The 26,424-nt window shown below is 38.5% G+C and overlaps 2 protein-coding genes across 3 annotated transcripts in view; both read left to right on the top strand.

Annotated features, from left to right (window-relative positions):
• Window positions 1-15,240, top strand: part of LOC132863127 (seizure 6-like protein) — a 51,899-nt gene extending 36,659 nt beyond the window's left edge. The window contains exons 9-17 of the mRNA XM_060895735.1: window positions 497-635; window positions 835-1,031; window positions 10,476-10,670; window positions 11,446-11,637; window positions 11,716-11,910; window positions 12,370-12,405; window positions 12,662-12,776; window positions 14,407-14,506; window positions 14,648-15,240. Of these exons, the coding sequence (XP_060751718.1) occupies window positions 497-635; window positions 835-1,031; window positions 10,476-10,670; window positions 11,446-11,637; window positions 11,716-11,910; window positions 12,370-12,405; window positions 12,662-12,776; window positions 14,407-14,506; window positions 14,648-14,677 (1,199 nt within the window). The 3' untranslated portion in view covers window positions 14,678-15,240. The remainder of the gene's footprint in view (window positions 1-496; window positions 636-834; window positions 1,032-10,475; window positions 10,671-11,445; window positions 11,638-11,715; window positions 11,911-12,369; window positions 12,406-12,661; window positions 12,777-14,406; window positions 14,507-14,647) is intronic.
• A 160-nt stretch (window positions 15,241-15,400) lies between these two features.
• tpst2 (tyrosylprotein sulfotransferase 2) lies at window positions 15,401-20,135 on the top strand. 2 transcript variants are annotated; one of them, XM_060895736.1, is made up of 5 exons: window positions 15,404-15,560; window positions 16,150-16,664; window positions 16,848-17,165; window positions 17,307-17,505; window positions 18,805-20,135. In XM_060895736.1, exons 2-5 carry the CDS (start codon window positions 16,168-16,170, stop codon window positions 18,862-18,864), a joined length of 1,074 nt encoding a protein of 357 aa, XP_060751719.1. In that variant the 5' UTR covers window positions 15,404-15,560; window positions 16,150-16,167; the 3' UTR covers window positions 18,865-20,135. The 2 variants fall into 2 exon arrangements, with proteins under 2 accessions (XP_060751720.1, XP_060751719.1); XM_060895737.1 differs by having other exon boundaries at window positions 15,401-16,664.
• Window positions 20,136-26,424: the final 6,289 nt, after the last annotated feature.

Genomic DNA, 26,424 nt, shown 5'->3' with positions numbered 1-26,424 from the left:
TATTATGAGGGTAAACCACAGGAGTGGATTTTATTAATAAAGTTAATTAGTTTTGAATACTTGCCATTTGTTTTTCATATTTAGACAATGGAATTTGTTTTAAGCTTTATCATGTTTCAATTGACAGCAAACATAAAATCTGCTTCTTAAATGTTTAAATGTTTAAATTTGGTGGTCTATATAGACAACTCTACTCAAGAACAATCTGGGAACCTTTACAGTAGGAACTATATGGAGGTGTCTTTAGGAGGGAAGGCAGACTGGCCAGAAAATTAGCTTATGTACCTGTCTAACCTGACTCAGAATGTGAACATTTCCTGCACAAACATTGCTGCAATTTTCAGTTAACTCTGAATATACAGTATATATAGCTACAGTTGCTTCTTTAAAAATAAGGAAACGCAGCTCCTTCATTTTTGTTGTGATCAGTTGCCACTCACAAAATTACTCCAACAGGAAACTGATGAGTTGTTAATTTGGTGTGTTACATGCACAGCGTTATGTGGGGGAGATCTGTCTGGACCCAGTGGCTTGATCTTGTCCCCAAACTGGCCTGACTGGTATGGTGAAGGTGAGGACTGCAGCTGGAGGATTCATGTTGGTGAGGAAAAGCGTATCCTGCTGGATGTGCAGCTGTGGGTTCATTTTCCATTACTTTAAAACATCAACCTTAATACACATACATGTTTAAAAAAAAATCCTGTGCAGTTCCTTGTAAAGTTAATAGTTTTAGCTCTCTAAGTAGGCTCTACATTAGGGAAGTACTTGTAGGGATCTGTTAAATGTCATAAATCTGTTGAACCATGTAATCTTTGAAAGTCTATCTCTCTTCAGTCTAAACCTTAGTAACAGCGATATGCTGACCATTCTGGATGGTGATGAGGTCACCGCACACATTATGGGCCAATATGTGGGAGAAAACAGTCCATTCAAGCTTACTTCCTCTACTCCTGATCTTACCATCACCTTTCATTCTGATCCAGCTGGCCTGGTCTTCGGCAAGGGAGAGGGATTCATCATCAACTATATAGGTAAGAGGTCAAATACTTTCTATTCCCTATCCTGGGCCTGGTGTAATTTTAAGTGTACAAATTTTTGTGAATTTTTTTTGCGATTTTTTTTTTTATCTTGCAGAGCTGATACATTAAACAGCTAAATAGATAGAAGCTTTTATTTGTTACGTTACAGCACAGTGAAATTCTTACTTCGCATATCCCAACTTTGGAGGTTGGGTTCAGAGTGCACGGTCAGCCTTGATACAGTACAGCATCCCTGGAGCAGAGAGGGTTAAGGGCTTTGCTGCAGTGATTACAGATTCTTAATGTGTGTTTATGAATGAGGAAAATATGTGCAGGGCAAGTTTACTAACGGGACCAGTTTGTTTTAGAGACTGTTTTACAGCACAAATCTAAGTGAATTAAAAATATATATGATAAGATTCACACAATACTTTTTTTATAGCCTTTCTATGTTATGTTTATCTTTAGTTAATCTTGTTTAAATTGGTAAAAATGTTTGTAGACATCCCATTATCAGCAACCTCTGCATTTTGAATCATATATAAACAGTTTGTAATTATTTATGATTAGTTAGGAGGTAGCACTTTGTAATGGATTATACAGGGTAAAATGAATATCCGATAACAGGATCTAAGTTGTCTCGCAGATGTTCTAGAACAATAAAATGTAATTATTAAATAGTTACAATGCACAATGTACAACGCAACATTATTATTTTATGAATTCATATAATATCTGGCAAACTGCTATGATATAAATGATATAAAAACCTAGACTGTGCGGTTATTCTAAATCAATCAGCCTTGACATGATAAGCATGACACTGCTTCATGCTGGGCTGCATCATAAAACCATACTGTTATTATGGGGAAACACCTGCCCATGACCCAAATGGAAAACCCAGATACTGTTCTTCCACCCATCCAGTGTCAAACCTCTCCATGTTTGCAGCCAATATAGTATACATTTCACTGTGATATACTGTGGTTACACCAACCTGTGAAATAGTGGTGCTTGATTTAATACTTCTCCTCACTCAAGCTAATGTTATGCAAGAAAATAGGCCTACGTACAAGGTCAGAATGACACATAACTCTTTTATGCATACTTTACCCTGTTTGCATAATAGACTGATTGATGCAGTGATGCATGCAATTTCAACATTCACTGCCCATGTGTAATTCAATGTGAAAGTTAACATGATCCTACTTACACATTTTCCCTATCATTTACTGGCTGAAGGTATGCTTTAAGCAGTCATTTGGACATAAATCTGAACAGTGGCCTCAAGGGGAAGGGATGAGCACTCCTGGATTCAGTCCTCCTTGACTCCCCATCCCTCTCTCTTTGTCAGTGACACCCAGAAGCGTGTCTGTAGACACGGACAATGCTTCACTCAATAGGAGTGAATCAGTCATAAATCTGCTGATATCCAAAAAAACACATGGCCTAACTGTATCAAAATTACAACATGGAAAAGGTGAGAATCCCACTGTTTACCCACAGTACATCGTCCATACCCAAATGCCTGATTACAACGGACAGAAACAGCAAACACGGCAAGCAGGAAAACAAATACGCAGAATATACTGAAAGCACAAAATATACAGAAAGCACTAGGCTTCATGAAACACAAAACAGGAATAAAAATTAACTTCCACAAAGGTACAAAGACTTAGCAACTAAGAACACTAAACGTATATATAAGGAAGCTAATCACGATGATCCATTAGTTCCTCAGGAACTCTCGGTTGCACTATTATAAACTGTTGTAGGAAGGACATTTACACTATTTACTGTAGAGTGTCACCCAAATGAGGATGGGTTCCCTTCTGAGTCTGGTTCCTCTCAAGGTTTCTTCCTCATATCATCTCAGGGAGTTTTTCCTTGCCGCCGTCGCCTCCGGCTTGCTCATTAGGGATACGGATAGATATCTAACAGACTGTATTACTGACTACATCAACTTCTGTGTGGAGAATACTGTACCTACAATCTGAGAAGGAGAGGGTTTTTAAATCGGGAAACAAGGAAGAGCTGAGAACTGAGAGAGAAGATCAGGGAAGGAAAAGCATGCTACAGGAGGAAGATGGAGGATCAGCTGCAGCAGAACAACGTCAGTGGTGTGTGGAAGGGGCTCAAAGCCATCACTGGTTATAAGGAGCCCAGCTCTCAGGCTGAAGGTGACCAGAACTGGGTGAAAGATCTAAATCTATTATTTAACAGATTTGATCAGCCACCCTCCCATCCCCCCATCCAGTCCCCTCTGCTGCAACCCCCTTCTCTGCTTCCACAGCAAGCTGTTCCTGCCCCACCTCTCTCTGCATTGCTATCAGCTCACAGCCTACACACAACACACCTACACCACCCCCCGCCAATTCCATCCAGCCCCACTTCAACCAATACACACTGCCCCAGGTGATTATGGAGCTCAGGAAAATCAAAGTGAGGATGGCTGCGGGTCCAGACGGCATCAGCTCCAGGCTCCTTAAGACCTGTGAAGACCAGCTGTGCGGCATATTGCCATACATGTTTGACCTGAGCCTGAAGCTGGGGAAGGTGGAAAACATCCTGTTTGGTGCCTGTACCAAAAAGGCTGCGCCCAAAAGACTTTGGGGACTACCGACCAGTAGCACTGACCTTGCATCTGATGAAGACATTGGAGAGGCTGGTGCTTACTCATCTCCGGCCTCTGGTGAGCCCATCAATCCACTTCAGTTTGCATACCAACCTGGCATTGGACTGGAAGACGATGTCATCTTCATCTTAAATCGGGCTATTTTCCACCTGGAAAAGGCTGGGAGCACAGTGAGAGTCATGTTTTTCTTTTAACATCATCCAACCTGTGCTCCTGAGGGATAAGATGGTGTGCATGGGAGTGGACCATCATATGCTTGGATATTGGACTACCTCACAGACCGACCACAGTATGTGAGGACTCGTGACTGTGAGTCTGACATGGTTGTCTGCAACACTGGGAACCCGCAGGGAACGGTTCTGGCCCCGTTCCTCTTCACCATCTACACTGCAGACTTCATGTTCAGCTCAGCAACCTGTCACCTGCAGAAGATCTCTGATGACTCTGCCATCGTCGGTCTGATCACAGATGATGATGACAAGTACAGAGGACTGACCCAGAACTTTGTGGACTGCTGCCTTCAGTTAAATGCGGGGAAAACCAAAGAACTGGTGGTGGATTTCCGTAGGCACAAACAAACTTCATTACCCTAGTGATCATTCAGGGAAAGGACATTGTGAGAGTGGACTCTTACAAAAACCTGGGTGTTCTTCTGAACAGCAAACTGGACTGGACAGACAATACTGAGGCAATCAATAAGAAAGGACAGAGCAGACTCTTTCTGCTGAGTAGACTAAGGTCTTTTGGAGTCCAGGGAGAGCTACTGAAGACCTTTTTTGACTCTGTGGTGGCCTCAGCCATATTCTATGGTGTGGCATCTCTACTGCAGAAAGGAAGACACTGGACAAGCTGATCAGGAAGGCCAGCTCGGTCCTGGGGATTCCTCTGGACACTGTACAGGAGGTGGGAGAAAGGACGATGGTAAATTAATTATCATCATTGCTGGAGAAGGACTCTCACCCCCTGTATGAAACAGTTTCATTTCTGAGCAGCTCCTTCAGTGACAGACTGTTACATCCTAAGAGTCTGAAGGAGCAATACAGGGAGTCTTTTCTCCCTGCTGCTATTAGACTTTACAACCAAAGCCGCTCCCAGTGAAGCAGTCATCATAACTACACACTGGATTACTGTTTAACTGCAATAATAACAACAACAAAGTATTTAAACAACACATGTGCAATAACAGAAATTTTGAAAAATGTGCAATATTACATGTGTGCAATATGTCTGTTAGCATAACTATGTACTCATGGTCTATTTTTTCTTCTTTGTATTTATACATTGTGTTGTGTATATACTGTATATTATATCATGTCGTGTGTGTGTGTGTGTGTGTGTGTGTGTGTGTGTATATATATATATATATATATATATATATATATATATATATATATATATATATATATATTAGCATTTCTTTCTGTTTGCTGCTGTAACATTGCAGGACGAATAAAGGTATATCTTATCTTATCTTATCTTATCTTATATAGAGTATTTTAAATTTTAAGGTAATCTTTTTTAAATTAATTTTAAACTTTAATTGTATATATTCACTTCTTTATTATTATTATTATTATATATTTATTTCTTTTTCTCTCACTTCTGTTTCCATACTTCTGTAAAGATGCTTTGAGACAATGGGAAATTGTTAAAAGCGCTATACAAATAAATTGAATTGAAATTTAATTAATCAGGGGAAAATGAGAACAGGGCAATATGTCAGGTGGAACATGGAGGGAATAAAAGCACATGAGACAGAACAAAAACAAAGGCTTAAAAACTAGTCCCATCAGATGGCCCTCTGGTAGTCAAATGGGGACATGTCCGAGCAGCTTCTGACAGCATGCTTCCACCAAGGTCTGTGCTTCATATTAGTACTTACTAATACTGATTGAGGGGGGATTGTGAGACTGCAAAGACTGTCCACTGGAGGACAGCCCGATTGTAGGTGCTTCATCGCTCCACAGTGCTTACATTGCTGATCTTTCACCTTTTAGGGGATCAGCTGCAGCATCTTGTGGAAAAGAGAGAAGAAACTAAAGAGAAGGATTATTAAATACCTGGCCAGCCTCTTCCATGAAGACACTATAGTTGAGGACCTAGAAATGGGATGGCAGGACTTCTGCAACATATATTCTGATATTCTGTGTTCTGATTACATTTGCCTGAGAGTTTCATTAAACTTTTTCAGGTTTCTTCCATTACCTGAAGGAGTTGAGGGAAAAGGCAATAGGCAAAGGGTTCTCTTTCTCCACAGTCAAATCTAAGAAGTGCTGCTGATGTCCTTCTGGGCCCAAGTCAACTCATTCTAACTAGCAGCAAACTGCTTGGTCTTCCCAGTCAGCAGACCTCGGTTGCAAAGTTTCCTTTCACCTTTCAGGTGTGATAAAGATTTGCATATCTGAAATAGCTCATAGTACTTGTTTACCTTGGCTACAAATAGAAAATTCTGTGAAAAATACTAGTTTTACCACCAATCTTGGATTTTACCTCAGGCAGAATAACCCTTATTAACGCAAGAGATGTTGTGCAAAAAATGTTTTCTCTTTGATAGTTGCTTAATTTCCCACAATATTCTTTTTGTGACTGAGACTTGGCACAGTGCTGGTGATTTATTTTCCATCCAAACGTCTGGTTAAGGAAGTTTAACATCTAAATATTTTGTTTAATTTGTCTCCTACACATTAGCTTGGAGACCTTGGTACCTGTTTTATGACATGGTTTTTCTGTATGTAATTATGAAACAGCATATATCTGAGTTTTTTTTTAGTTTTGCTGCTTCCCTAATATACACATGGCTGCCAACTTTTGAGTTCGGCTTAGAGTGAGATTTTGGGGGCAAGGCTTTGGTTATGGGGAGTGGCTTACGGAGGGGCGTGGCTTTGTGTGGAAAAAATGCAAACACAAAATCCATGCATTAGCAGAAGTGTATCAAGTACAGTGTTGTATAAAGTATTAGAAAGTACTACTTGAGTAAAAGTACAAGTATCGTACTAGAAAAAGACTTTGGTAGAAGTGAAAGTTACCTTTTAGAATATTACTCAAGTAAAAGTCTTAAAGTATCTGATATTTAATGTACTTAAGTATCAAAAGTAATTTTCTGATATTTAATGTACTTAAGTATTTGAAGTAAAAGTAAAAAGTAAAATTTCTGTGATTTTTCGGTAGGCATAAGAGCAGGGGCGGTTCTAGGATTTCATCTTTAGGCAGTTTTAGCCCTCAGTGAGAATTTAAAACAAGAAGAGTTTTATATTATATATTATATGACTACATAGTAAGACAAAAGTTATGGCATTATTTAAAATGGCAAAAGTGGACACCAAAATTTTATGCATGATGTAATGATGCCAATCTTGAATCAAATCAGTTTATGTACAGTATGTGTGCATTCTCTACGAACAGTGTGTCCAATGAATGCAGTCATTAATAAAAAAATATTCACAAGACAAAGACCAAATCAATAAATGTTATTTTTATTTAGTATTGAATGGATTGTTTGCATTACTATTTTGTTTGTGCTACAACTTTGGTAATAAGAATAGTGAAATTTCACTGCTTTTGGTTGCCGTATTTGCGGCTTTCAGCCGATTAACGTTATAGATCAATGCCTCCAGCTCTGACTGCGCGTGTGTGCGACTGCACACTTATTGCAGTCGCACACATTTCTTCTCATTTTATTTTGTAGTAACGAGTAACGAAGATGCTTAGTGGAAATATAGTGGAGTAAAAGTATACATTTTATCTAGGAAATGTAGTGGAGTAAAAGTTTAAATAACGAAGTAAAGTACAGATACTGTACATGAAATTTCTACTTACGTAAGTACAGTAACGAAGTATTTGTACTCCGTCACATTACAACACTGATTAAGTATTTGGTATCTGTACAGAATTTCTTGGGAGATTTACATTACATTACATTTTACAGAAATAGGATTAACACATTGATACAAGCGTTCTTTTATTGCCTGTCCCTGACACTTTAGATAACATCCTACAACAGAAAATTCTAATTTATCCATACTGACACCACCACCAGTCAAATATCTGGACATGATTGATGAGTTGTGATTGATATAAATAAAATCATTTTTATATGGGATGTCAAGAAAACAATAATTAAAATTAACTACTAGGCATGTCCAGATATTTATCATCTGGAAATTCTTTTGTACTTTTTTTTATGATAAAATTATGTAAAATAACTGCTCAGTGCTGCAAAACAAACAACTCTGCTAATGCTAACTTAATTCTATATAAACTATATAACAGCATAGGCCTATTAGTTACTAGCCTGAACTGGACGGAGACACGGAGCGCCCTGTAAATCACTGACCTGCCTGCGTTCACAATTCACACGGTGCAGATGGGAGGGAGAACGGCTGACTACACAGTTTATGGGAATAAATTCTATATTTCCCTCACAGTTGTCACAAAAAACTCACTACACTGTCTGTCTGGTCTCTCTGCCCGTTGCTTTGCGAGATCATGCTGCGCGATTTATTTTCCTTACTGCTGAACGAGTCTGCGTGAGAATATGGGTGTGTGGCGTGAGAGCGTGAGATTTGAGTCAATTGCGTGAGTCTCACGCTGAATGCGTGAGAGTTGGCAGCCTTGTATATACCATGGATAATCCTTCTTAATTTTACAGCATATATAACATGATTGCTTTACTAAATAAAGACCAGAAGACCTAAAGTTTATGACTGGCTCAAAAAAGTGAGAAAGCTTTTTCTTTTCTTGGCCTACTTGCTACTAGTCAAATAACAGTTGACTGTAAGATTTGTATGTGTATGTTTTAAACACAAAATATATTTTCCACAAACTTGGATGATGTTTAAAGCCTTTTTTGAAAGATTATGGAGCATTTGAATATAAATGCATCGCTCATGGTAAGCATTTTAAAATCCAATTTGAATACATATTTATGCTTCCATCAAACCATCCTGTAACACTCACAGTTGGATCTTCACACAGAGGAACTGACTTTCTACATTATCTCCTCTCCCTATACCCCTCTTATTCTGTGGTTCCCCTGGCTTCAGCATCACAACCCTTTCCTTTTTTGACAGGACAAAGATCTCATACAATAGTCTCCCTTCTCCATGAACCACTGCCTGCAATATGATGTTACTTGCCACTGCCTGACTATCTACAGTATGTACATGGAAAGCCCAGAACCTCATGATCGTATTAGAATTACCCAGGAGAACAAACACCTCAAATAAGTCTTCAGCAAGAACAGGCCACTTACAGTAATCCCCCCTCATTGGCCCTTAGTCTGCCTGATTGAACTGCTAGCCATGCCATGGAGATTTATATAGAAGAAGCCCTGACAGTGGGGTACATTCGACCCTCCACATTACCTGCCTTCGCAAGATTCTTCGCCTCAGGAGCAACTGAGAACTGGACTCGATCAATAGATACATCATTGTCTACATTGACAGCCAAATCTGTTTTGAGAATCTGAAACACCGGTTTACAACAGGTCCCATTCTGAAACATCAGGATCTCGGTCAAAGTCTCTACATGTGGAATCGGGGCCATATTATCACAGCAAGAACAGTAAAAAACCCTTTTATATCGTCATGACCCCATAAACCAACCCACACTCGCCAAAACCATCTTGCTTCCATTTGTCAGCTTAAAACCAGGACAATGGGACGTCACAGAGGAAATCCAACAAACACAACTGACAGAAGCCCCGCCTCCAGAATCCCCATCTTTCAAGGCCTATGTATCGACTAGCCTGCACACTCTAACACTCTAATACAAAAAGCCTCATGTGTATTCAATCTAATCCTTCCCACCAGCTGCCTGCAGCTACATAACTGGACAACTTCAATACCTTGTAGACTGGGAAGGATACAGCCCAGAGGAACAATCCTGGTCAGTGCTAACAACATCCTGGGTCCAACCCTGACCGAAGAATTCTATCGCATGAACTTGGACAGACCCGTGCCAAGACCCTGCAGCTGGCTGTGTCGAAGAAAATAGGTGTTAATAGAGGAGGGGGCCCTGTGAGTCACCAGAGGGAGCCCTCACCCAAGTATTGAGCCAAATCTGGGCCAAGGTTAATTCCAGGTTTCAAAGACATTTAAACCACATGCTCTGTTCTATGCGAAATATTGCCAGTTCCACTGCATACCGAGCTGTTGTTATATTCCATTTGTTAGTTTTCTATATGTATGACCTCTGCCTGTTTTTCCCATTTTTCCTATTTATTGTTTGTGCGATTTGAATATTTTTGCTGCTGCGATTTGGATTGTCTGCACATGGATTCCCAACACCAAGTGTCTAGGTCATTACTTTATTATGATCTGTGTTTGTTGATCATTATTTTGATCATTATTTGATTAATAATTATTATATGCTCACTATATACACACATCAAATAGTTATTATATACTATGGTAAACATTGCAATTAGGACCATATTACCGTAATTGGTAAACCTGCAATTCTTAAGAACTTTCAATTACCCGTAAAGTTACAATTGTAAAAGCATAATTAACATAGTTTGGTGGAAATAAATCCCTATTTATACCAGAGCCGTGGAAAAAAACAAACAAGCAACAGCAACAAAAAAACATGGTCAAACAATCAAACCATGATGATCATAGTTATCTTTGGCAGAAAGTCAATCATTATGGGTTAAATATACAAACCAGTTCATATAGCTATAGTTAACTGTGGTAATTATGATTTCACAATCAGGAGAAAGCCCAACATTTGACTAATCTTATTACTTGGGGTGGATGTTGAAATTACTATTTTGCACCTCACCATGAAATTAAGATCATGTTATTTTATCTTTATATCAGAGGTGTCTCATAATGACTCATGCCCGGATCTGCCTGAGATTCAGAATGGCTGGAAGACAACATCACACACTGCACTGGTGCGAGGGACACGAATCACTTATCAATGTGACCCAGGCTATGATCTGGTAGGCAGAGAGACCCTGACCTGTCAGCTGGACCTGAGCTGGAGCACCCAGCCTCCCTTCTGTGAGAAAAGTGAGCTAATTATCAGTTAGAGTAGTAACTGTGAATGTCCAGTATTCCAATTTAATTCATTAATATTAGGATTCATTCCAGCTGTCCAGCTGTTTATTGTTTCATTGTTTGTTCATTCACAAGAAATCTAACAAATGTTCTGTTGTAGGTGAATTTGAATCTAGATATACTGTAGTATACGCACCTGCAGTCTGCCATACTTTTTCAGCATAAAGAGTAAAGACAATTATTATTGTTGCCATTGATCTAATGCCAATTTCAGTAGAAGATAAATAAAAGTGAATTGTGTTCTGGTTATCGTGGAGTGCCCCAAACATAAGATAATGATAAAGGCAAAAATGCAAAACTGAATAACATAGAACCCACAACTGGTTGTATTATGTGGGAATGTTGTATTATAATGTATTAACCAAGGAAGATGTGATTGTCTGTCTTTAGGTTTTTAAATTGTGAAATGCTGTTTGTTGTCCATGTTGTGCATAGAAGAAATGGTTATTTGGAATTGCTTTTGTATAATGGCACAATGAGATGTGTGGTGAGAATGATAAGAAAGTATCATTAAGCAATATTGTAAATGTGTTTTTTTCTTCATCTCTCAAGTAACATCATTCATATTATTTATTACTTGTTGTTAATGACATGCATTTTGTTAATGACCAAGAAAAATATGATAATGTTAAGGATGATTGCAGATTGTAGATTAAAAAAAAAATACACTCTTGTAAAATCAGTATGAAGTAGAACAAATCCATCCTCTCTGTCCTTTTTCTGCTAGTTATGTATTGTACAGACCCAGGTCATGTTGAGAACTCTGTACGGACGCTTTCGGATCCCAAACTGTTGGTAGGAGCTACCATTCAGTACAGTTGCAATCTAGGCTACATACTGCAGGGTGGTGCCATTTTAACTTGCTATGGCCGTGAACCTGGAACTCCAGTATGGACATCTCACTTGCCACATTGCATCTGTAAGTTTTGATAACTCAGTTAAGAAAATTCTCTCCTACAGACTTTGAACTTGATCAATTTCTTTCACATTATCCTAGTGGAAGAGTCAGTGTCCTGCGAGAATCCTGGACTTCCTGAGAATGGTTATCAGATTCTGTATAAGCGGCAGTATCTGCCTGGCGAGTCCCTGAACTTCATGTGTTATCAGGGTTATGAGCTCATTGGTGAGATCACAATCAAGTGCATACTGGGGAATCCTTCCTTTTGGAGTGGTCCACTACCCATGTGTAGAGGTAAACCTTGTCATATTTAATAAATATATGTATTTGTATGGGGGGCACGGTGGCTTAGTGGTTAGCACTCACACCTCCAGGGTTGGGGGTTTGATACCCGCCTCCGCCTTGTGTGTGTGGAGTTTGCATGTTCTCCCCGTGCCTCAGGGGTTTCCTCCTGGTACTCCGGTTTCCTCCCCCGGTCCAAAGACATGTACGGTAGGTTGATTGGCATCTCTAAATTGTCTGTAGTGTGTGATTGCGTGAGTGAATGAGTGTGTGTGTGCCCTGCGATGGGTTGGCACTCCGTCCAGGGTGTATCCTGCCTTGATGCCCAATGACGCCTGAGATAGGCACAGGCTCCCCGTGACCAGAGGTAGTTTGGATAAGCGGTAGAAAAATGATTGAATGAATGAATGTATTTGTATGTAAATATATGTAAATGTATTGTTAATACTTTTTTCTTTTTTGCAAATGTAGCTAATCATGAATGCTCTGGCAACCACGCTTTAGAAGGTAAGTCTTGTTATTGTATTATTCCAACCTATAGCTAATAAGAGTTTGGCCAGTGTCCAGTTTTTAATTATATCAAGCATGACAATAAAATTATTAATGTTTTAAATGACCACTTTTAAGCTCCATACAACTCCATAAACAAGTGCATTATTTCATAATTTCACAATAATAATTGTGTAACATTGTCATATTTATGTAAATGGCTGAATTAGTTGTATTTCTGAATTCTTCTTACTAATGTGTTCTACTTCTCTAGTGGCAGAAGCTACAGCAGATTCATCGCTGGATGGTGGAAGCATGGCTCTGGCGATATTCATATTAGTACTATTACTTTCTGTCTTTCTTGGAGGCACCTATATCTATGTCAGAAGGTTAGCATACTTTAAAATCTTGACTAGAATACAGTGTATTTGCTTCTTCTAAGATTGTCTTCTACAAGGAGTAGAAGATACCACTGTAAGATATTTACAGTACACGTACATGCTTCACAACATCTTTTCTTCCCTTTTTATCCGGCTCCTCTGGCTTCCATTTGCCATCTATATAATGAGACGATTGAAAAATATTACTCTTATTTATGGTTCTATAACATCTGGATACCAAGTACATTAAAGGGAGTTAGGGTTAATCTCATTCCGAAAGAACTCTCTTTGGACCGCCCGAACATCAGCAACTACTGACTTGTCTACAACAAGATCCTAACCAGTCCAGCTTCAAACCAGCACATTCCACACAAACTGCTCATGGCACTGAGAAGCCCCATGCTGATAGATCATCCAAAAGTCATCAGTCTTCATACTCCTAAACCTTTCAGCAGTATTCTTTAAAGTAAGCCACAGGACTCTCTTGTCCATCCTCATTAGTGTTGGAATTTGTGCCACATCGGGTGATGTGTCCCTATCTAGGTCGGCCACATCAGGTGATATGTAGGTGATACACATCTGCTTCATGCAAACTCACTATTTACATTTACATTTACATTTTCATTTACAGCATTTGGCAGATGCCCTTATCCAGAGTGACATACATAAGTGCTTAAATCTCTATCATTGGATACATTAATGCTGGTTCACTAGTGTCACAACTGTGCCCCAAAGTGCTAAGTACAATGTCATCTTCTGTTCCCCCTCTACAGTATGTCTGATTTTTTGGTGAGGTCCCATTGAGCTTTCATCCTCTCTCAAACCTATCCTGTCCTTTCCTTCGAGAAATTTCCTAGCATTCTACTACAGAAAACTACACCTCTGTTCAATCCAGATTTTTGATTTTCCTTTGCCAGAAACTTATGATCTCCAGGGATAAGTCTAAGTCCTTTTTGTCTCACATTGCTAATCTGAAACTCATATTAATCTTCTTTACAACATCAGAAAAATTCATCCATTCATCCTTCAATTTTGCAAAGTTCTCACATACCACCCCATTGCTACATTCCCTTCACTGGATTACTATGTCTGTATCTGTACAACCACATCCAGTTTAAAACACTGATGCTTGCCTACAAAGCCAAAAATGGCACCCACTTATCACACCCCACACTGTACCATACTCCCTCTGATTATCTAGCATTGTACAACCAGTCCCATCATCTCTCAAGGAAAAAAGGAAGGCTGTTATGGCAACTAGATGGTGGAATAATCTTCCCCAAAATCTCCGAACAGCTAAATCACTGCTCTTTAACTTTAACCGGTGACTGACACTTTATTTCAATTATTGTTCTGTTTCTGTGTTTTTCTTACTATATTACCTCCTTAATAGAGCTTTTCAGACTTAGATTATATCATAGTGAACCAGAATCAGAATATATTTATTGGTTTATTGACAGCATTTCTTAAGTGGATCTGAAAAAAGGTGTCTTATCAAATGTCATAATCTAAATCTAAATGTCTTTGCATATGAGAAAATAGATGAGGTGATTATTTGGAAAGTTGCTGGTAAGCACATTTATGAAACTTAATGTTTGAGCTTTCTTTTTGAATGCCTGTTTTATATTTTGTTATCCAGGTGTCATTCAAACCTGCGCTTGCCTCTCATGTACCCCCACCCATACAGACAGATCACTGTGGAGACTGAGTTTGACAATCCTTTATATGAGACTGGAGGGGTGAGTATAAAACTGAACATTCTTTAAACGGCATCTACTGTACATGACTAGCATGTTAACGTTGTTTGAATCTGGGCATCTGTATGTCTGATTTTGTTTGCATAAATATCAGCTATTTGATGCAGTTGTTATACTTTGCAGGACACAAGAGAATATGAAGTGTCAATATGAACAGACGTGTTGTGGAAGAATTCTCAAATGCAGAGGAAGTGATGTATATAGCTCCTGATAATTCCACTGCTACCCTACCTCCCAAACCTCCCAAATCTCCAAATCTATGGGATGCAATGCAGCCAAATAAGGTTACAGAGAAGCAGAGAGAAAGATATGAAATAGGGAAGTGGCCATATGGAAGAGGAAGGTGGTTATAATAAAGGGTGACGGTGTAATGGAGTTGTTGAGAAGGTGAAGAATTAAAAATGTGACTGGTTTTACTATCCAATATAAATATTATGCACTTACGGCAGGAGCTGTCTTGTGTGTGTGTGTGTGTGTGTGTGTGTGTGTGTGTGTGTGTGTGTGTGTGTGTGTGTGTGTGTGTGTGTGTGTTTGTCTGTGCTTTCACTTCCTGTATGTGATTTTAAGACTTTGTACCTAATAAAGTTTGTAGTGCAGGTTTGAAAGTAGTATTTTTCCCATGCAAGTGATGTCATACTACAACAGAGAACAAATAATGTATTTATTTTCATGCATATATGATTAATGTACATTTGGACAGAATAGAGATGAAAAAATAGAAATAATATCATTGGTAGATTGTATAACTTTCGTAATAAACTTGTGTTCTTTATGAAAGATTTGTCACAAATGTGCATTTTTCAGTCACACCTCTGTTTCCTGACTACGTGTTGCAACACGAAATACAAAAGTGCCTCGTTTCTCTAACACACTTACTTCCTGAAGTTGCTTGTATTTTAACTGAGCGGATGTTTTTCACATGTTGCCCTCTGTGCTTTTTACAACTTTTATCAGAGAAATGGTTGAGGAAAGGATTACTTTCTGAAGATGAGGAATGTAGTTGCTGTTAGTACACAATGCCAGATTTCTCTCTAGAGTAAGTTGCTAAAATTTCTTTACTAGGAATGTTAAAAATACACAGCTTATGTGACTAGTGGTGTCACAGTACAGTATAAAATATGATTAGAACCGTTACTGCTCATGAGGAGTAGTACTTTTGCTTTTTTGTCTCTTGTATGTGTTTAAAAGAATTCAAAAACATAATCAAGTGTCCTTATCATGCAAGAAATAAAGTAGGTTATTAAATTTAGGTTTCAGGAAGTAGGTTTGCCGACAGGTTAGAAGTACAAACATTTCTCACATCCTGCTTATAGACATCAACAACATATTTTTCCTAATACTCTTAGTCATTACTAAACTTCAAGCATCTTTCTGGTGATGGTACACTTGTGATATAAGTCATGCAAATGAGCAGTGTTTGTGTTTTAGATTTTCTACTATGACAATCAGGGTACAGCATTTTTAGTACTGTATTTAGCTTTGCTATAAACAGACATGCAGTAACAAAGCGATTTTCTAACAAATTTGATCTGGCTTGTTCTGGGGCAATGTGCCTGGAAACATTTTCAAAGCAAAAAGAGTGTAAAACTACCACTTCTGCTGTCTTTTGGCTTTTTTGAATATAGTGGCCATCTGACTGAGTGATGCGGGTGTCTATTCGACGGGGATTCATAGTGCTTTTGTGTCTCTTTGGAGTGTATGCTAGTTTGAAAGCACTGTACAACATGCTTATGTGCCAAGGTGAATATCCTCATAAGCTAGGAGTGTCAATACTAGTTAAGGGCAGCAATCAGACCCTGTATCACTATAGCCAGAACTCACCAATGGTGTTTGTTGGTGGAGTACCTCGCTCAGGCACCACACTAATGCGCGCCATGCTTGATGCCCACCCGGATATCCGCTGTGGAGAGGAGACCCGTGTAATCCCCAGGATTCTGTCTGCACGCCATGGCTGGAGGAGGTCATCAGAAGACCGCTTAGCCCTGAATGAGGAGGGGATCACCCAGGAGATGCTGGACTCAGCTACAGCTGCCTTCTTGCTCGAGGTCATTGCTCGTCATGGTGAACCTGCACCGCTGCTCTGCAATAAGGATCCGTTTACGCTAAAAAGCTCCATCTACCTCTCTAAATTATTTCCTAAGTAAGTGGTGTGGTAAAAAGCTACACAGTATCGTAAACAGATATTACTTTACAAATATTATTTGTCATAGATTAACCTGTCAATTGTAACCTGTCAACACTTTAAATGAGCCATGATTTAAGGATTTCCACTTATTTATCCACCATATTCACTCTTACCAGTTTTCTTATGCTATGATTTCAGCTCAAAGTTTATTCTTATGGTACGTGATGGGCGGGCCTCAGTACACTCTATGATTTCAAGACAAGTTACAATTGCTGGTTTTAACCTTTCCAGCTACAGAGACTGCCTTAACAAGTGGAGCCAAGCAATAGAGGTCATGTTATTTCAGTGCACACTTGTAGGTTCTACACGCTGCCTGGCCATACGCTATGAAAATTTGGTCCTGCAGCCACGCACCACCATGGAGCGAGTGCTGGAGTTTCTGAATGTACCATGGTATGAAGGGGTACTTCACCATGAGAAAGCTATTGGACAGCCTGGAGGAGTTTCATTATCTCGGTCAGTCTACTTGTTGAAAGGAATACTTTAAGAATACATTACTACATAATGGGCCCAATTTAGATTTTGAGTTACTTAGGATGCAGTATATAACTGCAACTCTTTTTATCATTGTCACTATTTTATTTCTGTGTTTTACAGAATTGAGCGCTCCACTGACCAGGTCATCAAACCAGTTAACCTAGAGGCGCTCTCTCGCTGGGTAGGCCACATTCCAGATGATGTGCTAAAAGATATGGAAAAGATTGCTCCAATGCTTTACAAGCTGGGCTATGACCCCACGGCCAATCCCCCAGACTACGGACAACCAGATCCTGAAGTGATTCATAATACAGAAAGGGTATGTTAAAGATGTGAACTCACTTAAGTGCTTTTGCCGTAGCTCACATTTGTTACTAGGACTTTCTTTTCTGACATACCTGCAGTGCAATCAGAACGTATTCAGTCCCCTTCACGGTTTTAGATTTTGATATGTTGCAAGCCTGATACTACAACTGTTCTAATTTAAAAAAAAAATTCTCATTAATCTACACCCCTAATGACAAAGTGAAAACAGAATTCTAGAAATGTCTATAAATCTATTAAAATGATAAAATTGGATTTCACATGTTCATAAGTATTCAGACCCTCAGCAACTACAATAAATGTATCTATATAAAATAAATGACAGCAACATCGAGAATTGAATCGCAATGAGTGCACGGGTATAGTATGACTACCATCCTTAATCACGTTAAACCAACAAAGGTAAATAGCCTAAACCACAACCACACAACCACAGCCTAAAGCACGGTGGCTTAGTGGTTAGCACATTTGCCTCACACCTCCAGGGATGGGGGTTCAATTTCCGCCTCCGCCTTGTGTGTGTGGAGTTTGCATTTTCTCCCCCGTGCCTCTGGGGCTTCCTCCGGGTACTCCGGTGGGATAACAAATTGTCCGTAGTGTGTGATTGCGTGAGTGAATGAGAGTGTGTGTGCCCTGCGATGGGTTGGCACTCCGTCCAGGGTGTATCCTGCCTTGATGCCCGATGACGCCTGAGATAGGCACAGGCTCCCCGTGACCCGAGGTAGTTCAGATAAGCGGTAGAAAATGAGAGAGAGAAAGCAACTACACTAGAAATTTAGAGATGGGACAAAATTTCAGAAAAATTACCAGCACTGCAGCCCTCCACCAATCTGGGCTTTGGCAGAGGGGACACACGAAAGTTTCTCCTCAGTGCAAAACACATGAAAGCCTGCCCAATATCATCTGAACAGTGAAGCATGGTGATGGCAGCATCATACTGTGGGGGTGTGTTTTAGCAGTATGGACTAGGAGACTGTTCAGGGTTGAGGGAAATCTGAATGGGGCAAAATACAGAGATATCCTCAATAAAAAAAGCTGTTTCACAGCACTCAGGAGCTCAGACTGGGCCGAAGGTTCGCCTTCCAACATGACAACGACTCTAAGCACAAAGCCAAGACAGCATAGGACAAAGTTTTTTCTTTTTTATAAATTTACAGACATTTCTATTCCTATTTCTATAGACAATTAATGAAAGTGAAAGGGGGCCTGAATACTTTCTGAATGCACTGTATACAACACATTGGTGATTACAATTAAGTTGTAAACAGCACAATTCTCTTGCCTTATTTTACAGGTACTCAGGGGAGATTTTAAGCCTCCAGCAAGTTTAAAAAGACAAGAAAGTATGACATGAGAATAGCTGCATATATCTGGTCCTTTTGAAAATTATAATAAAGTGTATTTTAAAACGTATAGAATAACAATAACGCCTGTGCAATTATGCTGCCATGTTGGAATCATTTATTTTTATTATTATTATTTTATTAGATTGTATTTTAAACTGGGGACACAGTGGCTTAGTTGTTAGCACGTTCGCCTCACACCTCCAGGGTTGGGGGTTCGATTCCTGCCTCCGCCTTGAGTGTGTGGAGTTTGCATGTTCTCCCCGTGCCTCGGGGGTTTCCTCTGGGTGTATCCTGTCTTGATGCCCTGATGACCCCTGAGAGAGGCACAGGCTCCCCGTGACCCGAGGTAGTTCGGATAAGCGGTAGAAAATGAGTGAGTGAGTAAATGTATTTTAAACTACACAATTGTACTGTGATTTTTTTGAAAAGTAAGTGTTAAGGGATAACAAATTTCAAGTTTCCTTTTTTTAAAACATTATTAAACCAATGGATTTAATCACAATTGAAGAATTGAAGTTGTGCAATAATAACAATGAACTGAATGAACAAACAGTGCATACTGCGCTGCAGCAAACACCGTATTGTTTAAAGTAAAACAGTTAACCCATTTTGGCTTTCCTTAGCTTTAGCTAACTTGGTGAAACTGCAGAAAAATTTGCTTGAAATTCTAATAGCAGAAAAGGGTCATCATCTTCATATGCTTCAGACTTGGACGTCTCAGGGAGCTTGCCACAAGTCCATCCTTTTAGAATTTTTTAAGTCACTTTTGCTACTGTATTTTGATGGGTTAGAAATGTGTTACTAAATCTCTGTTCCATGTGGTATCATTATTGTCAGCGTTGAATGGGAGGCGATTTATTAGGTTAAATATTTCCCTCAATTGTCAATAATCTGGCACTTATCTGTATTTAAATTACTGTTATTTGCATTTCATCAATTTTTATTTCTAAAGTATTAATTTTTGCATTGTGGTACAAATTGTTTTTTTTTTGTTTTTCTACTTACTGTACTGATGTAATATGAAGTAAAACAGATTTTTGCACTCAGATACTTTTATAGACTACGGTTGTACTTCCATAATTTATTTCAAAGGCAGACATGAATTAAATGCAGACAGGATCATCATTTATTAAAAGGTCTATGACAAAAACATTTAAGAAGGAGAGTAATATGAGTATTCAGATATAATAATTAATGCATTGTAATTCTATAAACTCAATTTGTAAACATGTTTATATAAATGCAGAGTAATATGATATTAAAATATGATTGTACCTTATTGCAATGAAAATCTTCTGAAATTATTTATATTGGTTTAATTTTTTTTTAAATCACAAAAACCTGACAGCGATGTGTATACTTTTTATATCCTTTACACACAAACACACACACACACACACACACACACACACACACACACACACACACACAAACACACACACACATACCATGTTATTATTCAATAAGACATCTAATTTATGCAATTATATAATTATCTAATTAACCAATCGTGCAATGCATACAATCATACAGATGTGGGCCAAAAGCTTCAGGTAATGTTTGCAACAACTATCATCCTGGAAAATTCACATACAACAAGTTCAAAATAATCACGGTGGCTTAGTGGTTAGCACGTTCGCCTCACACCTCCAGGGTCGGGGTTCGATTCCCGCCTCCACCTTGTGTGTGTGGAGTTTGCATGTTCTCCCCGTGCCTCGGGGGTTTCCTCCGGGTACTCCGGTTTCCTCCCCCAGTCTAAAGACATGCATGGTAGGTTGATTGGCATCTCTGGAAAATTGTCCCTAGTGTGTGATTGCGTGAGTGAATGAGTGTGTGTGTGTGTGCCCTGCGATGGGTTGGCACTCCGTCCAGGGTGTATCCTGCCTTGATGCCCGATGACGCCTGAGATAGGCACAGGCTCCCCGTGACCCGAGGTAGTTCGGATAAGCGGTAGAAGATGAATGAATGAATGAATGAATGTATTAAATGGCCACAGCGTGAGTGTGCACAACACAGTCCTGTCTGCTTGCCTGCTCATTTCTTTAGCTCTGCACTTTTTGTATGTACAAATCATCTTAATAGTTGCATGTTAAAATGCAAGACTTGTCAGAATTGTTGACAAGTCTAGTTTATATTTATATTTACTTGGAACAACAACTGGACAACAATGATTATCATTGGCACTGAATAAATAAAACCAGATCTCCATACAAACTTTATAGATTTGCATGCAACAGATTAAGACTAAGATGCTCACTCATCATGATTCAAATGTTGATCCTATTCAAACACAATTGAGCAGCATACGGTTGTCCTTGCATACTTTTGCTGAACATGTCACTTCACTTGAAATCATGACAATCAGGACAATCAATAAATAACGCCAACATTGATCAGATTTTAATACTTGACAAAATTGCCACTGACCATTTTCATTTTTTGTACAAGATTCTTGAAACAAAATCTAAAAAAAAAAAAAAAATCTAATAATAACAATAATAATCAAACTAAATATTTTGGTTTATGGCTCGATTCTAAACTTTTAAACCTTACATTGATCACATCCTTTGCAAAATAAAATTTAGAACTAGTGTGCTATATTGATCTAAAACTGCTTTACACTTGTCTTACAGCTTGTATTACCAGTTTTGGGATATGCAGATGTTGTTTATCAAAATGCATTTAAACAATAAAAGTGTTGATGTCTCTATACAGTGTTCAATAATCTTTGCAATCTTGGAAGTTTATTTAAAACTCATCACTGTATAATTTATAACTCACTTAAATGGTCTCCATTTAACATAAGAAGGTATTTGAAGAACATTGATAAAATTGATCTTTAAATGTATATGGGGCAATCAGAGTCAGATTCAGATGCTTTATTAATCCCTTAGGGCAATTTATTTTTACTGTCTACCCATCCATAGAACAGAATGAATAAAATTTAAATTAAAACATAAACAATCAGCAGCATTACATTAGTACATTAATATCAGCATGACGGTAACACATGCACAGTTCAATGGGTCGCAAAAAAAAAAAAAACAATTTGCAGACTGAAAAAGGTCAGCATTTAGTAGCTTGATAATAGAAGGAATAAAGGAATTAGCATATCTTCGAGTTCTCTGAACAGGCAAGTAGTAACACACCTGAGAATTCCCTAGAAAGTATGTGGTCCACTTGACGGACACTTCGTCTTTCACAGACGACCCTTTGTGCCAGCACACAAATGAAAGGGTTAAAAAAAAAACTTGATAAACGTTTGATTAAAGTCACATAAAATGCTCTTTTATTTGGCAAGGTAGGGGAGGAGAGCCTGTGTTTCTTTAATGATATTGGACGTGTCAAGTTACAAGAACCTGCTGTATTCTATCTCTTAGAAAGTTAGAAAAAAAATATATGATCTGATATCCTAAAATCAGAAGTTAAACACTCATGGCTACATATTGTCTTCAAAGTCTTGCATGTGAGTTGGGTTGTTCAAGATAATTTCATTTCTTTTTAAAGCATTTCATTACCAGACAGCTCAGAACAGTCAGATGTTCTCTGGGATTTTTGGATTGGAAATTTTTCATACAGTAGGAATCTCACTGCTTCCTACACACAGTTGAATAAGAGTGGAGATGGCCTCACTGAGCTGGTCCACGAAATAAGATTCTTTTCATGTTTACTGGTTTAAAAAAAGTGCAAAAAGAGGATAGAATTTTGACTAGAATTTATGCGGTAAAGTAAAAATTACGATGTCATTTGTTAAATTTTATTAATAAAATCTTGAAATGGAAACATGGTTATTGCTTCTGAAATCTGATTTTATAATTTGGTAGCAAAATTGGCAACGCAGGTTAAAAGTAATCATATTTATGTGTAGCGATGCCTTAAGAAAAGCACATTTGTTAATTAGTACATTGTGTATGCATGTGAATATTCTAATCCTTTGTTATATTTTTAACCTTATATTTTTATATTGTCATATATTAATACACTGTTGGCTGCTTTTATTCTGCTTATTCGCTATCAATCTGGCAACACAGCTGAAGAGTGAAATATCTATTGTTGTTTATTTCTTGCTTTTTTTATGATGTCTCGTGACGTTTCTCGGGTCAAGATATTTCTATTGCTAACAACTGTCAGTGGTAAATTAATTGTTAGGCACTTGTTAAGATATACATGTTGTTTGGTAGCTACAATGGCTGTTGAGGATGAAGTCAGATGCCGCATTTCCATTTTAACCTTGTTTACCAAATACGCCAATGGCTAAGCAGATCCGCCATCTTGCGGCGGTTTGCGGTACTACAACAACACTTTACATTTTTAACGCAAAATTGGTATTATATTTACGCCCTAATTGGCGAATATGATGCCATTACAGTTAGATTTTATTAACAGTTTCGTAATGACACAACATGGTAGATTTACATTGTACATACATATACGTCTGTCTGTCTGTGTCTCACTCACTCACTCATTTTCTACCGCTTATCCGAACTACCTCGGGTCACGGGGAGCCTGTGCCTCTCTCAGGGGTCATCGGGCATCAAGGCAGGATACACCCTGGACGGAGTACCAACCCATCGCAGGGCACACACTCTCATTCACTCACGCACTCACACACTACGGACAATTTTCCAGAGATGCCAATCAACCTACCATGCATGTCTTTGGACCGGGGGAGGAAACCGGAGTACCCGGAGGAAACCCCCAAGGCACGGGGAGAACATGCAAACTCCACACACACAAGGCGGAGGCGGGGATCGAACCCCCAACCCTGGAGGTGTGAGGCAAACGTGCTAACCACTAAGCCACCGTGCCCCCCTCATGGTAGTATAATAATAATAATAAGAAGAAGAAGAAGAAGAAAACTTTATAATGTTATATAGACTAATACAAACATAGGCACACAATATTATTTTATTAATTCATTTTTTGATGTTTCAAATTGTCAATTCAGATTTTAGAAATCCTTCTAATCTACTTAAAGCCTTCTAATCTACTTAAAGGTCTATTTTATGTATGTGTTCTTTTTTCTAGATTAGTGCATATTTTTGAATGTAATAATTAGCAAATAAATAATAAAAATAGGAAAAAACACCCGCATGTGTAACTATTAGCAAGGCTTTTTATTTTTAAGTAAAATGCTTTAAAATACAATATTTTCATATTGTTGTCACCATGGTTTAATCACAGCAAAGTGAAGGTTAACTAATGTCTAAGAATAACAGTGTGAATTCATCAAGAGAATTCATTCTGTGTGTCAGGCTGATTATTACAGTCAGCTTCCTGGACTGGTAAAGTCTGTTTTCCCTACAATCCTCTTTAGTTTCCCTCAAAATGTTTTATTTTCTCAACAGCCATGATCAAATCAGGCAAATCAGATCAGATATACTATAATGGATGTCAGTATACTTTGATAGATCATCCAAGACCTTCCAGGTTTTGTGTGAAACATTTCTAGCAATGTTGTATGATGATCTGATTTCAAACATGATCCAGATTCATTCTTATGTTAATGCTGAAACTTTAACAACAACACTCAATAGTTTACAATATAAACACATTGACCAATAACCTGATTTTTTTACACATTGACCAATAACTGCCTGCAGAACTCTTCTCTGACAGAATTAGAATGGCAAGGTCAGTTATTTTGTTTTTGATATACACCACAGATCAAGTTTTGAGATGAAGGAAATTATTAGAATTTCAACTTCAGGATCAGAATTTGAGCTTTCATTTCCTGATACTTACATCTACACGTGCATAACACGTACCAGATTTGGGTAGGGAATGAGGAAATTGGTGGCATGCTTGAAGCTACTCAAAAGTGCTCTTTATTCTTAGCTGTTATTTTCATGGGTTTTATTCTTTACACCTACATGCGCACACATACTGGACTCTGGATCACTGTTAATTTGCAACCTGGGCATTAAGCAGGTCCTGGATGCACTGATCCTCTTGGCGGAGCTGGAGGAGTGCCTGGTGCTGGGTCTCCTGGTGACTGGCAAGAGACATAATATTCTTACTCAGTGGCGAAGACTTCATGACGGCATCTCTGCCTTAATTGCCAAGGTTTCTACACCAGTGTAACATGTATGTAGGTGTATGTAGGCAATGAGGAAGCCGAAGGAAGGTTTGAATCTCACATGTATGCATTATTCTTTACTTTCACTTTTCAGCTGTTTTATTTTAAATAGAGAGACACACACACACACACACACACACACACACACACACACACACTCAACTCTGAGCTGGTTGTCTCATTCTTTCTCAAGGAGTTTATTTTTGGCACAGCTTACCTCAAAACAAAACAAATGTTAGTCCAATTCCCTTTAGGTGTGCAACCCTTACCACTCAACTTCTCTGAATCTTCATGCACAAACAAGTATTTTTGCACACCCCTGCTTAACAACTACAGCACTGAACAACTTAGAACGTTACAATTTTGCTGGCTAACCAACATTTTTTGTCTTAGCAAAGTACAGTCTTAAAGTAATTTAAATAAATAAGACTTCGTAATTAAGGTTGCATATCCCTTATTCGCAATAACTAAATCGAACAAGGACACCCAATTTTTCTTGCAGGTTTCTCCTATTTAGAATAGATGCACTCGGTAAAATGGCAGAGAGAAATTTCTAGAGACTTCTGAATTCATTCTACTACTATATCATCCATAAAAATTATTGAGCCCTAGCAGAAGCAAGCAATGCAATGACATGAGCTGATATCTTGGAGATTCCTTCTTTCTCCACACTTTCCATCACTCGGAAGAGGTTCATTTGAATTCTATAACTTTTTGGGAATTCCATTCTGGCCTTATGATTCTTTCTGCTGATCTTGTGCTATGTCCTCTATATTTCTGCTCTCAAAGTCTTAATTAATTTGTGGATTTTGTTAACTTACCCGCTGCCCCGTGGAGGTCACTTGTTGACATCACTGACTATTGTGTTTGGGTTTTTCTCACAGTATTTCTGTCATCAACTGCTGTTATTTTACTTTCCTGGCACTAGTGAAAGTACACCAGTGATTTCTTTGTTTTTCAGGACAAATTCTTGTATTGCCAGTGTATCCCAGTGTTTATGCAGTGGCCCTGATCGTGTTTCCATCTTTTTTTAAGTCTAAAAATGGCTTGCTCCTCTCCCAAAAGACATCATGAAGGTTAATCCTTTTTAAGAACAAATGTAAACTTCACAGGTAAAACCTAGATCTCAAAGACTAGACATTCAGAAGTATTAAATGATTAAAAAACCAACCTAACAGGACACACCTGAGCAACAAGAAAGACCTGTCAGTGAGATGTCTCAAACAAGATGGATTCAAACAAAGCGTTTTACACATCTAGATGTGGTAGCTTAGTAGTGGTTAAGGTGCTGGACTTAAGATCGGAAGGTGGTGAGTTCAAATCCCAGGTTCACCAAGCTGCCACTGCTGGGCCCCTGAGCAAGGCCCTTAACCCTCAATTGCTTAATTGTATAAATTAAAAAAATGTAAAAAATGTAAATTAAAAAAAATTAAATGTAATTTGAATCTTATACACAAATGTCTTCAGTGTACAGCAAAAACATTTGTAT

Source organism: Tachysurus vachellii, chromosome 20 (genome assembly GCF_030014155.1).
Source record: "Tachysurus vachellii isolate PV-2020 chromosome 20, HZAU_Pvac_v1, whole genome shotgun sequence".
NCBI classification, from domain to species: Eukaryota; Metazoa; Chordata; class Actinopteri; order Siluriformes; family Bagridae; genus Tachysurus; species Tachysurus vachellii.
This window is presented reverse-complemented; position numbering and strand designations above follow the sequence as displayed.